At 33.7% G+C, this 15438-nt stretch overlaps 1 protein-coding gene across 3 annotated transcripts in view; it reads right to left on the bottom strand.

The window, feature by feature from the left end:
• Positions 1-15438, bottom strand: part of HELZ (helicase with zinc finger) — a 287790-nt gene that overhangs the window by 115330 nt on the left and 157022 nt on the right. For 2 of the 3 annotated variants that reach the window (XM_036756959.1, XM_036756960.1), the window contains exons 13-15: positions 14750-14880; positions 6883-7062; positions 6230-6334 (exon numbers count right to left, since the gene is read on the bottom strand). In XM_036756959.1, the coding sequence (XP_036612854.1) occupies positions 6230-6334; positions 6883-7062; positions 14750-14880 (416 nt within the window). The remainder of the gene's footprint in view (positions 1-6229; positions 6335-6882; positions 7063-14749; positions 14881-15438) is intronic. The other variant, XM_036756961.1, reaches the window with a different exon arrangement.

Below are 15438 nucleotides of genomic sequence, written 5' to 3' on the forward strand. Positions count from 1 at the left end.
ATTCTTAGGGCCTATTCAGTCTCTAAGATAACTAGAGTTCAAGCCACCTCTAACTACTTCAGCTTACCTTTCCAGCCTACCTGAATGACCTTTCTTCTCTGAATTTTTATTGTATTATTGTAACTCATTGTATTAATAGTACCACTGTTTAAGATTTCATCTGTTCTCCATTTCATATATGTAGTTCTATTTTCTCAGTCAGTATATAAGCTTTTGGGTAGAGGACGGGAAAAACATCTTCTAATTCTGCCTCCTTTGCACCACCCCTTCCTCAACCTCACAGACAATATCTAGCACTATGCTAGGCACAGAGTAAGGATTCAATAGGTGCTTGATGACTGGCTATTAGAACAGATAGATTAGATAGGGAGGTAGATAGGTAAATAGAGAAAGAGAGAGAGAGAGAGAGAGAGAGAGAGAGAGAGAGAGAGAGAGAGAGAGAGAGAGAGAGATATGTGTGTATGTGTTTATAATTCTTCTAATAGCCTAATAACACCACACACACACACACACAATTATGGTCTAATATGCAAATTCTACAAGTGAGAAAAGAGAATGCTGGAATCATTCATCTATTTAGAGTGAAAAGAATGATGGATATGGATTCAGAGGATCTGGGTTCCAATCCAAACGTTGATACTTAGCACATATGTGATCTTTGGAGGGTCACTTGGTTTCTCTGAGCCTCAATTTTCCTCACCTGTATAGCTGGGGGGGGGGGGGGGGGGGAGAAGTGGGGGGGGGAGTGTTAGATTGGATGATTTCTAGGGTCTCTTCCTATAAACCTAGATCTACAATCCAATGATCTTATTTTTAAGCAATTTCTAAAACATATCTTCAAAAGGATTCTGTCAAACTATCATAGGTCTTCATACAGCAGGACAAATAAGCTGTATTCTATTTTCTTAAAGTCAAAAAAAATGTATAAACATTAAATTATCTCTCTTCTTGCTATTCAAACCTAATTCTCGGTGACCAATTTGAGACACTTGTCCGGTAATATATGGTAAGACATTAAGATGGGAGTCTAAATAAGGAATACACAAGGAGATGAGATGTGCAAAACTGAGATCCAGTGAAGAAAATCTATTATATACTTAAATTTCATCATTTATAAGAATGAAGGTCTCATAATAAAGGACCTCTAAGGGCCTCTTTCAGTTATAAATCCCCTGATCCTACTCTTGGCTAATCTGATATCACCATCAACTCAAAAAAAGCTGAATCTTAGCAGATAATGTAATACTTTGTACAGTGTGGTATGATACGTATGGACATTTTAAATAGAAAAAAATGTCTACCAAAAAAGTAGGCAAAATTTAAAAGACCTTTTAAAAAAAATCCACAGGTTCAATTGTGGAGAGAAGACAATGAATCACACCAAATAAGTTTTCTACATTTCACATGTAGTATAAAATACATGTATATGTAGTACAGTTTTTCAAGCATTCTTATAGTAATCTAATTCTCACTATCAATTACAATTTACAGACTTATAGAAACTAGAACTAGAAAGATCAGAGGTCATCTAGCCCAAACTATTCCTGACTAGGAATACCTTGTACAATATTCCCAAATGATCATCTAGCTTTCACCTGACAACCTCCAGTGAGGAGGAGTCCGCTATTTCCGAAGACAGTTCATGAAAACTTCTAGATTGCTCTAACGATCAGGAAATGTTTTTTCTAACACCAAGTCAAAATTCTCCTCTCTGTGAATTCCAATTGCTTCTCTTCCTTCTGTCTTTTTTCAACCTCCTGTGGACCCCGAGCCTATAACTATACTTCACATACTTGAAGACATCTACCATGTTCTCCATTATCTCTCCTCCACCAAAAAGTCTTCTCCTATGAAGGTTAAATTTCACCAGTTACTTCGACTTCAACTTATGACATGTGGTCCAACCTTATTATCATGGTTGCCCTGCTGTAAACAAACAGTAGTTTGTTAATGTCCTTTCTAAAAAGTGTGATGCCTTGTATTCTTTTCACTAACCAAAAGTTCTCTGCTCTCATGTCCTACATGTTAAGAGCTATGTTTCTGTCCTCTTGACTAATTCCCAAAGGATTGATGTACACTGGCAGTAACATTCTGTGAGTATTAGAGACGTGCTTACTCAAAACACTCAGGACACCGAATAATAAGAATAAAGTTAAAGTTCTGAGTTAGAAGGAAATTGAAAAAAAAATGAGACCTTGTCCTCTTTTGGCCCTATGACATGACAGCCATAAAAGGAACTAAAATATGTTCTTATCTGTGAAACAAGGGAGTTTGGACTAGATAATAGTAAAGTCTTTACAAGTTTTAAAGTTATCCAAATTTCTGAAAGTAAATGAACATATCTATAGCTTCTGTTCTCAAGTATTCTTTATTTTTCATGCTTTTGACAAAGTAGAAAAATGTGGATGATAGGATGTCTTAAGACTTAGCATTTACCTACATTTTAATAACAAAAACTGAAAACATAAAAGAAGTAAATTTAACCAACATACCCCATTTTCAAACCATATTGGTGAACTATGAAGTTAGTATATCAGGGAATAGAAGGAACTGAAGTCAAGGGGTGGAGGGGAAGGGGGAAGTCATTAGGAAATGACAGTGATGGAGGGAAAAGCATTAATAAACATTTTAATAAGAAACATCAGAAACAAGGGTAACCTTTCAGATGAATATATGTGTACTTCACTTTACACAATATACATAGTTCTAAAAAGTTGGACAGTCAGCTTTATGTTAAACACAATGTAGGATTTCATTATTTAATGGAATTCTATACTTAATTTTTTCAATCTGATAATACTTCTGATATGCAAATATATAACTGCCTAATTTACCTGTTTTATAAATTTGGATTTTTGAAAATCCAGTTTTCTTAAACTGGGCCCACCTGCATTGGAAGCATAAAATATATAGACAAACAAAGCAACTCATTAGGAAATCTGAAATAATGTGATGTAACCATTTGTAGTTTTTGTATCAAAATTTACAAGCAACACTTCAGGCAGAGAATATTAAATGTTTAAAAATTTCCCTTTCTCATGAAGCAGTCCAAGGTTTGAATAAACCTTGGTTTTTCTTTTCTTTTTTTTCAATACATTTAAAATAAATACTATTATTCTCAAGGAGAATATATCTAGAGATAATGTCTTTAACTAAGAATACCTTTAAATAAATGAAAATATCTTTGAAAAAAATTAGCTATTAAATTCCACTCCAAATTTCTTGTACCAAAAAAGGCCTTATTTTTCAACAATAATTAATTTAAATTTCTCAATCTGTATTTTCACGTTTACTTTGGACATCAGTCAACTTCCCACTGATTAATTATGATTATTCAACTGACATTATGGCCAAATTGGGTTATATAGACTATTTTCTTCAAAAGATAATATTCGTTTCGTGAATAAAAACTGAGGTCTTCTACACCTTCATTTTGTTCTGCATTTAAAGGGACAGTATCCACATGATTGTTAAAAATGCTTCCAAAAACATTTTTAAGTAGCGTAAGATTTACAGGTGACTTAACTTCCAATAGTATATCTATTCAAACGCTTCATGAAGATTTCACTTAATTTTAAAATGAGACATGCCCTGGAAATATGTGTGTGTCTGTGTGTGTGTGTGTGTGTCTGTATTTACTCCACTGTACATAAAATATTGCAAATCAGGAGAAATAACCAGAGAAAAACTATAAAGCACATACCTGCACCAAGCAAAGCAACAGTTAAATGCATACAAACGTATCCAGAGTCATACCAGAAAAGTCATGCACACAAAAGCAAGGAATGCACATTTTTCTTAATATACAAAGCTCTACTACAAACTCTGCCATAATCAGATGCTGATCTCAAAAATCACATGCAAGCAACCAAAATAAATTTTCTATATACTTTATTTTTTAAAAATTCTGACACTAATAAAATAAATTGACATTAAAAATAATACAGCTTTTTCTAAAAAGGTCCATCCAAAAACACTGTGAACAGATTTTTTTCCAATATCCCTATTTGCATTCTAACTACATTATTTATATTATCTGTAAAAGCTGACAGCAGTTATTATATTGATGATATACAAAGACCTGGCCCAAGCAAAACTGATATACACAATCTTCGTTAGCCTCTTTCCTATTGTTTAACACTTTTTGTCACATGTCAACCACTACCCGCCTCAAACCCTAAGCACTCAGTAGCCCTCCTGTTGTGTGTCTTCCCTAGGGCAACCTATCTGTCCTCCATGTTCCTCATTTTTACATACATTCACCTCCCCAAATAAAATTCTCTCCTAGTCATTCTCCAGCAGTACCTTATCTATAAGGAAACTAATAAACCACAAACCAATGTGATAACACCCGAAATAAATCCTAATCATTTAATTTGTTATCCTTCCCAGGAAACAAATTTTAGGAGGAGCTTCTCAAACACACTTTAGGCCTTTGTTAAAATACCAACAGTAATGGCAGAAATTTGGGACACCATGAAAGAAATGCTTTGGGAGAAACAGGCCTTCTGGCATACTTTGAAATTATACCACAATACTTCGTTCTACCAACTTGATTTAAGTTTTAAAACAATTTTATAAAATTCCTCAAAGTCTTGCACCTCATTTTATTTACTTTTTTATAACTTTATTTGCTTTCAGAGTAAGAGGTAAGATATTAGGTGTGTATTGGACTATATTTAGATACTTATCCCAAACCATAGCAGAGTTTTTCAGGATTTTTTTGGTTTCATTTTGTGGCATTTGGTGGGGGGGAGGGGGGGGATTATTCAATTTTCCCTGCAAATGCACAAGTTTCTATATGTGGAATATAATAGACACATAAACAGATGGACAGTTATTAGAGCTCTGTTCCCAATTTAACAGACTTGAATACAGTATAAATCCAATCATATCCCCTAATACTTAAGGAAAGGACCAACAAATCATGGTTAGCCAAAATGTAAATTTAGGAGGTCACATTCCCCAGTACCATATGTGACAAAAAATAACTGCCATACCCGGAAATGAACCTCAAAAGTCTCACATCCAAAGTCCCTAGAACTTTGGAGATTATAATATTACTACTAGAAGCATGCCATTTACCTTATTAAAGTAAAAACATTCCCAGAAAAGATGATGCCTAGCAAAATTCATTTAACTTGAAGAAATGAAGTCATTCTATTATCTGTCAGAGTAAGCATAATATTCCCCCATCATAAATCCTGCTCCACTAAACAGTTTTCAATAAAATGTAAGCATAAGAAATTTAAAGTCAATTACTTGTTTTATTTTACCTTTCAGAATTAGATTTAGGGAGAGCAACAAGAATCAATATAATTGATACCACTGTTTATACGTGATTATAAAATCATTAAAAATATTACCATAGTTACTAAATGAATAATTTTCTTAATGTCATCTTTTTGCCCAATTTTCATCTAGAAATAAAAATTTAGTAAATTATGGCTTAGAGCTATGATTGGAAATCAATCTGCAACCAGTAATTTAATCCAAACAACACAAGGCATGGCATATTAGTATGTAAGATGATAAAACTAAACACTAATTTAGAATATAATGAGAGCAAATGGTATAATAGTTTGGTGATTCTATTTTGCTTTCTGAAGAAAAGGATTATTTCATCTTTAATAAACTTAACCCACATTTAAATATGTCCTGTATTTATATATATCCAAAGGGCTTCCTGTCTCTACCTTAAATCCTTGTGCCACTTTCTTTCCAAAACTTTGGATAAATCTTTCAAATAACAAATTCAGTACATTTAATAACAAAAAACATTTTATTCTTCATGGTTCTCTAATGTGTAACCTCTATGACAATTTCTTGTAAGGTTTGCCACTCCAATTTTACTTTCATAAATATTACTGCATGACTGGTACATGCCAAATGTGTTACAATATTTTAAAATACAACTAAGTAATATTTATTATATTTTATCATAGCAGCTTTTAGAGGAGCATATTAAACTTTCCTCAAATAGAAAAGACATTTTCACATAAGTAAAACTTAAAAAAGGATGTCTTTACTAGGTACGGAAAATAAATTGTAAAGCGTTTTAAAACTTTTCACTAAATTCAAATCCTTTCAAATTGTTTCTCCAAACTTTCAAATGCCAATATATTTAAATGTTTAAATTTTTCAAAGTTATTGAAATTATCTTACAGACACCTTTTCTTAAGAATAATAAAGGTATGTTTATAGATACATAATAAGCCTTAAAAAATACCTGAGAGGTCTCGCCTGGGGATTGCCTGCTTCTACATATGGATGTAAATAATCCTTTATGTAGAGATCAGCAGCGCTATTAGAATGGGTGCAAATGAGAATCCTGCTGGAATAAATGGTGCAAATAAAAAGAATGATAAAACACAAAACAATCAAAGTAGTAAAATATCCAAAAAAAAAAAAAGCAGACGGTGGCCATCTTTCCATACAATTCTCTTAAACTGTTCACTAATCTCCATGATACATGATTTAATGAGGCTTTTATGAAGTTATGTTCATCTTTAAACCATCAAAAAAATTATATTTTATACAAATTACTTCTAAAAGCTTTCAGGTCAGATATAAGATATGCTATGATATAAGCAATATAAGAACACTTTGGAGATCTAACTAACACCATAATTTTAAATGTATAATGGAGAGTATTCTTAAACTGTTTAAATACAATTACTCTCTATATTGCAAATTCTTTTGAAAAAGAGATAATTTTAAGAGTAATTAATTAAACATTAATGCCACCAAAACACTGACAATTTTTTAAGCTCAATGAAAATTTCATTCTACTTTCTACTGGCCTTCCTTTAGTCTTTAAGTGGAAAAACTGGCTATTTATATTGTTAATTAAATATCTAAATCTCTATACCACCATCTCACCTAGTATCCTGTTGTTGGAGTATGTGCTTGACTGCCTGAGCTAGAGTGAAGGTTTTGCCTGTCCCATAGGGACCAATGATAAGAACAGGAGGCAGCTGTATTGAAAGTGGGGTGGTAATAGCCAGAACAGCCTCTTTCTGTTTTGCATTTAGTCGAGGATCCAACTGCTCATCCCATTGCCTATATTAAAAAAAAAAATTTGAAAATTATTTTAAACACACCAGGTTATTTAACTAATGAACAATAAACAATAAACATTTAGAATACCTAGAAAACTAATGCTTATTTTGAAAGTACATTTTTTTTAAAACACCATTCAATTTTGTCATGGAATGATTTACAATTAAACCAATTTGAAATAAAAATTAACTTTAAAGATCAATTTACTTTGGGTAATAAAAGATTTAATAAATTGCCTGAAGAAATCACAAACCACCTATTACCATTTTTTTATTCAGAGTGATATTAAGTCTACCAAAAGAACTTTATCATTGTTAAAGTTTCAATATATAATTTTACTACATTTTATGAAAGCATCTGAGAAAAACACATATACTTGTGCAAATTTTCATAGAGATACGTAGAAATATATTGCAGAAATTGCAGAAATTCTGGCTCATTTCTTTACATAGTCAATATAACACAATTCAGAGAGTGAATCCATTGCCAATTCATCAAAAGATTTATTTTGGAAAGCTATAAAATTATACGTTCTGGGCCTAGACACTGAAAACATACCTCAAAGATTAGCTTTGTTTTCACACCAACACCATTTTCATTCAAAGATGTCAAGCATTTAGAAAATGTCAGTTTGATTCAAGAATACCTAAAAAAGGTTATAAGCTTTTCAATGATATAAATGTAAGTATACTGTGCAGTGAATACCTGCCACAGCAGCACAAAGGGTCATAATTTGGCTGGGCTTGGAAGACTTGCACTGGAGGAGCAATGGCAGTGATAAAAGTGAGTGGGGAATTAATTGTATGGTTTTCCATCAAGACTATAACAACTCAGACACATAATAACCTAATTTCACTGAGGAAGATAACGGGTACAGGAAGTAAAAGAAGACAACTAATTAGAAGAAAAACCTAAGAAAATTGCAATCAAAAATGTCTGCCAAAACATTAGTGCAATATGAACAGATAGTTCTGATAGCAAAATGTACTCTACATGAAGACAAGGGCTAATTTAAATATTCACAGAAAAAGCTATGAAAAATTTCCTTCGTAAACACTGGGATGCTATGTTATAGGGTGCTATTTAAAATAAAACAAAAAGAGAAAAAAGTTACAAAGGTTTTTACCTTGGACAAACTAACCTTGCATTTCTCTACTGAAGATCACTTTTCTGGAAACCTTAATGATCCAGAATGTGGCCAAAAACTCAGAAGTAATTTTTTTAAATAGAAAGGAACTAAAATAAAGGTCATATAGTCTATGCAATAAATTTAATGCATTTTTCCTCAGAGATGTTTTCTCAGGCCTTCATTTAGACCTTATTTTATATTCAGTTCTAATAAACTATGAAAAAAATCAAACACAAATCCAAATTACAGGAATCTAGAGCCATTTAGTACAGAAGCCAACTATTCTATCCACTTAATAATCTTCAAGGTCATTATTATATTATGTGCATATGACATATCATATGGTGCAAAGGATAGAAAGCTGACTTCAGCCCCAGAAAAAAGTGGGTTTAAGTCCCATCTTTAGCACTAATTGGCTGATCAACTAATATTTCAGCACTCTAGGCAACTCTCTACTACTTTAAGTTGTGGAGAAGGTGCCAACCTGCAAGGGTAGACAGAATTTTCTAACCCACGACTTTCCTAGACTAATGAAATCACAGATCCATTTTTTATCCCTATGTCTATCTGCATTGAGATTATAATAATTATTTTTCAAAATGATGATGCTGAGTTACTTTTGACATACCCTGTTTAAGGAAGTAAGGAAGTAGAAAAGAATTTTTCACCTATTTTAATTATAACTTATATGTCCAATAATTATTGAATAGTTAAATAAATTGTAGTATGTTAATATGACTAAATATTACAGTACCATTAAAATGGTAAATATAAAGCAAACAAATACAGAAAGACTTATACAACATGATTAAGAGTAGAATCGGCAGAAACAGAATTTCATAAACACCAAGTACAACTTATGTTGTTGGAAGGAGAAAAAAATAGAAGGAAGAAAAACTTGAGTCAAAGGACAGACCAGAAAGAAAAGACAGAATAGAAGAATTTTTATTGTTTGTTAGTAACTTGTAAACATAGTTCAGCCTTGTTAAAGGATATAGGCTTAACATAATATTTTATTCTTTGTCTTATATGTTCATTTAATTGTTCTTATTAACAGTATTTATAATTTTTAATTCATATATCTTATCAAAATTAGTAAAATAAAAGTTTTTCATACTTAAAGGGATAAGTTTCAGTTAAATCATATATTCACAGCAAACAGGTCAGAGAGATTATCTCATATGACTGTCATCATATTATAAATGAGGAAACTGGGATTAGTGTCATCTGGGCCTGATTCAAACCACCTCATGCTTCATATTCATAATTCAGAAAAGAATGAGCAGTCTTAAAACTATCTTAACAAAAAGAGGCTTACTTAGGCATAACATGGAAAGGAAACTAGTGAGAGTCTTGTCTCTATATAGAAATTTAACTAGTCAGGAGACTATGTTGGGTAGGATAGCATTGAGTCTGACAGTCGCTGATTGTTCATGCACAGGCCTTTTATACCCTAGGCAACTGGAAATTAAGATGAATGGCTCTAACCTAAGCCACCTGGACTGATTAAGTCTCACCAGCAGCTTCTGTGCTTTTTTAGGGAAATTAGCCCAGTCAACAAGGCAACGTCTTAGGCCAGGGCTGTCCAACCTTAGGTTTTTACTGAAACGACAGACAATATATTTTGATTTGCCATTTTGGTGAGAGATCGGCTTCCTTTACTAAAGCATTTATGTAAATTTCTATGCTTGTAGGCGGCCACATAAATCACACTGCTGGACACATTTTGGACAGCCCTGCCTTAGGCAACTAGAAAGCCATGTCAGCAGGATCAAGCCTCAGCACACAGACTTTATCAGTCCAAGAAACCAAAGCTCATCCCACTGATCCAACTTCCCAACCAGTTTCTCTGTCTTTTAGGAGGAAAAAATATCCCAGACAGAAACTGCTCAAGAGAGGCATAGTGATTTGCCCAATGTCATTCTTCTGTTAATCAATCAACCAATCAATAAACACTTACTAGGCACCTGCTTTTAGCCAAGCACTATGCTAAGTACTGGGAATACAAGGTAGATCTCAGTGTATGTAAGACAGATTTTTGTTATTCTTTCCTAGCGTTTAGTTTCACAGGACCCATGGCCATAACAATCTCTATTTCTCAGGCTCATGACTTATAAACATCTCCACCATGCTTGTGCAGTGCTATATAATGATAAATAATATAAACATTTGTGCTTAAAATTGTAAATACCCACTGCAACAGTGCAGTAAGATATAACGGTGAGATAATATAAACTTGTGAGGCTATTGCTGGCAATATGCCTTCTTTGCTGCCCTATAAAGCAAGTATGCACTGGTCAGTAAGTGGGGAACCCACAGGGAAATGTGACAGTGTAATGCTGTGTGTGCCTTGATCAGCCCCCATCAAGGCTCAGGGGGAATCTGTGTTTGCCTCAACCAATCCTCGTTGAGGCTTGAGAGGATTTAGGGAAGTGCACAAGCTGGAATGCTGTGCCTGTCTCGATTGACCCCATCGAGATGCAGGTGTAGTTGCCCCTCCTTGTTGACCCCCGCAAGAAGGGTGACTAGGGAATGCTAAAGGAGTTGGTGCTTCCATTATCAGCAATTCTCACTGAGAAGACTAGACTAGAATAAAATAAGATTATTAGGGGCAGCTAGGTGGAGCAGTGAGTAGAGCACCGGCCCTGGAGTCAGGAGGACCTGAGTTCAAATCCGGCCTCAGACACTTGACACATGTACTAGCTGTGTGACCTTGGGCAAGTCACTTAACCCCGATTGCCCTGCCAAAAAGCAAAAAAAAAAAAAAAAAAAAAAAAAAGGTAAGATTATTAACCCCTCCAAAGCTATATTCCTATCCTTCCTGTCTGCCCAGATCAAGAGTGAACCTGTCCAAAAACTCCAGTGCCTCTCATGTGTTATTTGTGAAACATCAGCACAAAAAAAAAAAAAAAAAAAATGGAATAATCTCTACTCCCAAGGAGCTTACCAATAAAACAAGTACCAATATAAATACACCATAAATTCAAATATATACAAAATAATTAAATGCATGGTAGTTGGGGAGGAAGAGCACTAGTAGTTCAAGGCATAAGGAAAGGTTTGATACAGAAAGCAGAAAGCAGTGTTTGAACAGCATCTTAAAGAAAGTTAGAAAAATAAAGTCAAAATGGGTACACGATTTAGATATAAAGGCTGACACTATAAGCAAACTGGGAAAACAAGGAATAGTTACCTGTCAGATTTATGGAGAACAGAAGAATTTATGACCAAACAAGAGCTAGAGAACATTAAGAAATGCAAAACGGATAATTTTGATTACATTAAATTGAAAAGATTTTACGCAAACAAAGCCAATGCAACCAAGATTAGGAGGGAAGCAGAAAACTGGGAAAGAATTTTTAAAACCAGTGTGTCTGATAAAGGTCTCATTTCTAGAATATATAAATAACTGAGTCAAGTTTATAAGAATTACAAGTCATTCCCCAATTTATAAATGGTCAAAGGATATAAACAGGCAGTTTTCAGACAAAGAAATCAAAGCTATCTATAGTCATATGAAAAAATGCTCTAAATCACTATTGATGAGAGAAATGCAAATCAAAACAACTCTGAGGTACCATATCACACCTATCGGATTGGCTAATGTGACAAAACAGGAAAATTATAAATGCTGGAGAAGATGTGGGAAAATTAGAACACTAATTCATTGTTGGTGGGGTTATGAATTTATCCAACCATTCTGGAGAGCAACTTGGAACTATGCACAAAGGGCTATAAAATTGTGTATACTCTTTGACACAGCATATACCAACTTCTAGGGCTAAATCCCAAAGAGATCATACAAATGGGGAAGGACCTACATGTACAAAAATATTTATAGCAGCTCTTTTTGTGGTGGCAAAGAATTGAAAATTGAAGTGATGCCCATCAGTTAGGGAACAGCTGAACAAGTTGTGGTATATAAATGTAATGAAATGCTACTGTGCTACAAAAAATAATGAGCAGACAAACTTAAGAAAAACCTGGAAAGACATATGAACTGATGCTGAGTGAAGTGCACAGAACCAAGAGAACATCGTACACAGTAACAGCCACATTGTGTGATGAGTAACTTTGATAGACTTATCCTCTTCTTAGCAATTCAAGGATCTACGATAACTCCAAAAGACTCATAATGGAAAATGTTGTCCACATCCAGAAAAAGAACTATGGGGTCTGAATGCAAATCAAAGCAAATTACTTGTTCTCCTTTTTTTTTTGTTTCTTCTTTCTCATGGTTTCTCCCATTGGTTCTAATCCTTCTTTACAACATGACTAATGTGAAAATATGTTTAATATGAATGTTTATGCAGAGCCTGTATCATATTACACACTGTCTTGGGGTGAGGGAAAGGGGAAGATGAGGAGAAAATTTGGAGCTCAAATCTTAAGGAAGTGAATGTTGAAAACTAAAAATAAATAAGTTTATTTTTTTTTAAAAAGTGAGAGACTCTATAAAGCAAAGGTAAGTAGGACATTACATTCCAGGTAAGCAAAACAGACAATGCAAAGGCCCAAAGATGAGAAATGGAGTATAATGGGTAAGAAACAGGGTAAGTTTGGCTAAATTATAAAGTATAGGAGGGGAAAATAAAAGGAGACAGAGGAGGACACTGAAAAGATAGGTTGAGACCAGGTTGTATAAAGCTTTAAAAGCTGAACAAAGAAGCTTATGTTTCATTCTAGAAGCAACAGGAAGCTACAGAAGTTGAATGAGTAGGAAAGTGTCTGACATGATCAGATCTGAGCTTAAAGAAAATCATTTGGGCCACAGTATATAGGATAGATTGGAGTGGTGGGAAACCTGAAGCATGAAGACCAATTATAAGACTGCTGCAACAATCTAAAAGGAAGATGCATAAATGGAGAGATGTGATTATATAAATGAGATAAATGATATAAGATAAATGAGGTATGACTATACATTTGCATAATAACATTTTTAAAATAAACAGATCTCCAGTCTTTAAAATAGGTATTTCAATAAACCAAAGAACATTAAAGGACATGCAAAATGGATTGTACGTACAATCAAAGCATTATAACAGTGTTTTAAATTTGACACAAATCTATAGTTGTTTGTTTTAGTTCCATGTCTATTGATCATGTGGAACATTTTATACCATTTTATATCATTTTTGTAATTTCAATCAAGGACCAGGGCCTGAATTAATGATCAGCTAGACCTGGGCTTCTTTGTTCTCTCAAGTTTGCTCAGAGAATATCTTTTCTCTGCCAACAAGGCCAGATCTGGCTGACCTAAGAACATTCTTTCCCCTGTTAACCATTAAGGGATGAGACCCTAATCCTGAGAGACTACCTCGCTTAATATTCTACGGGTATATACTTCAACTGACTCTTGTCAACACTATTATCTTATTGTATTTACAAATCTACTCCATTGAGTAAAATCCTCTTCTTGTATCATGGTTAAACATACATGGGGATCATAAAAGTAAGGTAACACAGGCTTGCTGGGTCTGCTAAAAATAACATATATAAGTTTTCTCATTTCTTTGTTCAGAGAGCCAGAGCTTATGTTCTGACTCCTTGTACATACAAGTAAGCTAGCTTAGCCATGCTTTAAGGGAAAATAATAAACAACATGGATTTTTCTATCACCTAGCTTGTTTGCTTCCTTCAACCAAACTTTCAGGTTTAACAATCGTTAAAAAGTAAATATTTTTTCAAATCAAATTAGCATACCTAATACCAGCTGAAGTTCAGCCACATAGAAAAATGACCATGGCTACTGGCAATTTATGGAAAAACAATAAATAGAAAAAACATGAAATTAATTCCCTCTCTGTTTAATAGGATTATAGAGTCTTTAAGATAGAAATGAAAGTACCTCAAAGGTCATCTATAACAATGACCTCATTTTGTAGGCAAGAAAAAAGGCCCAGAGAGGTGAAAGGACTGGCCCAGGGTTATACAAGTAGTAAGTTACAAAGCTAGAACTTGAACCCAGGTCCTTTGATTTCATCTCCAATGTGTATAGTCAGACTACCCACTAAGGTTAAAAATTATTCTAATAAGGAGTTGTCATCTTTAAATATTATTTCAAAATAGTAAAAAAAATTTTGAAGAAAATGCATGTTATTCATCAGTTGTCAATATGACAGACATTCAAGGAAAATATAATTTGCATATTAACCTATTTGGAAGTAACTAGTACATGAAACAAAACTATCTTGTGAAAAATTAGCTACGTGAACCAATTTAGACAAGGTCTGAAGAGTCATACCTCCATAATTTGCAGAAAGGTATTTCTAGTATTAGATTTTGTTTCAACATCATCAAATTAATGCAACCAAAAAAGTACACCGTGATTCTTTTATTTAAAGACAGGTAGAAAACTGATTGTGAATCTCTGATGTTTTAACTTTGTTTTCATATCAAAAGCATTTTCATTTACTCCTCCTGTATTACCACAATGCCAAATGAAGATTTTATACAAAGCATACTTGTGTTTCAGAACATGCCTTAGCAGATACAAAAAAATCCAATATGGCATTAATATGAGTTTCAAGTATTGAATCTTTCACATTATTGTACCTGTTGGGACTCCAAGGTATGGTGGGAGTCATGCTAACATCTGGAAACAGAATACTGTTGTCTTTGATCCTGTCCAAAGCATAATGCATTTCACAGAGCGGTAATCGATTTAATTGAAACTGAAGTTCAACCTGCAACCAAAAATATAAGAAAACCTTGAAGTATAATGGTAAATATCAATATAGGAATGTATACACACAAATCTTCGCATATCTTAGGGGAAACAGACTGTTCTTCCACTTTGTCTTTTTATCCCTACTGCCTAGGACAATGCCTCATTTGTCCTACATTTGTTCTACATTTTTCTTTGATTGGTCTCTATGTAGGAAGTTCTTGGCAAGGAACAAATCAATCAATCAGTAAGCATTAAGTGCTTACTATGGAACAAGCACAGTGTTAAGCAGTGGGGATACAAAGCAAAAGTAAAAAGGGTCCCTGCCTTCAAGAAGCTAACATAACCATGTATAGCACTTTTTATCCTCACAATAACCATGGAAAGGAGATGCTATTATTATTATAACCCCATTTTTACAAATGAAGAAACTGAGGCAGACAGAGGTTAAGTGACTTATCTAGGGTTACACGGGTAGTAAGTATATGAGTCAGGATTCATACTCAGATCTTCTTAATTCTAGAAGATAACCTTAAATGGGAAGCTGGGAGGGCTGGAAAAGGTCTGCTGTAGAAGA

This window comes from Trichosurus vulpecula, chromosome 4 (assembly GCF_011100635.1).
Source record: "Trichosurus vulpecula isolate mTriVul1 chromosome 4, mTriVul1.pri, whole genome shotgun sequence".
Taxonomy (NCBI): domain Eukaryota; kingdom Metazoa; phylum Chordata; class Mammalia; order Diprotodontia; family Phalangeridae; genus Trichosurus; species Trichosurus vulpecula.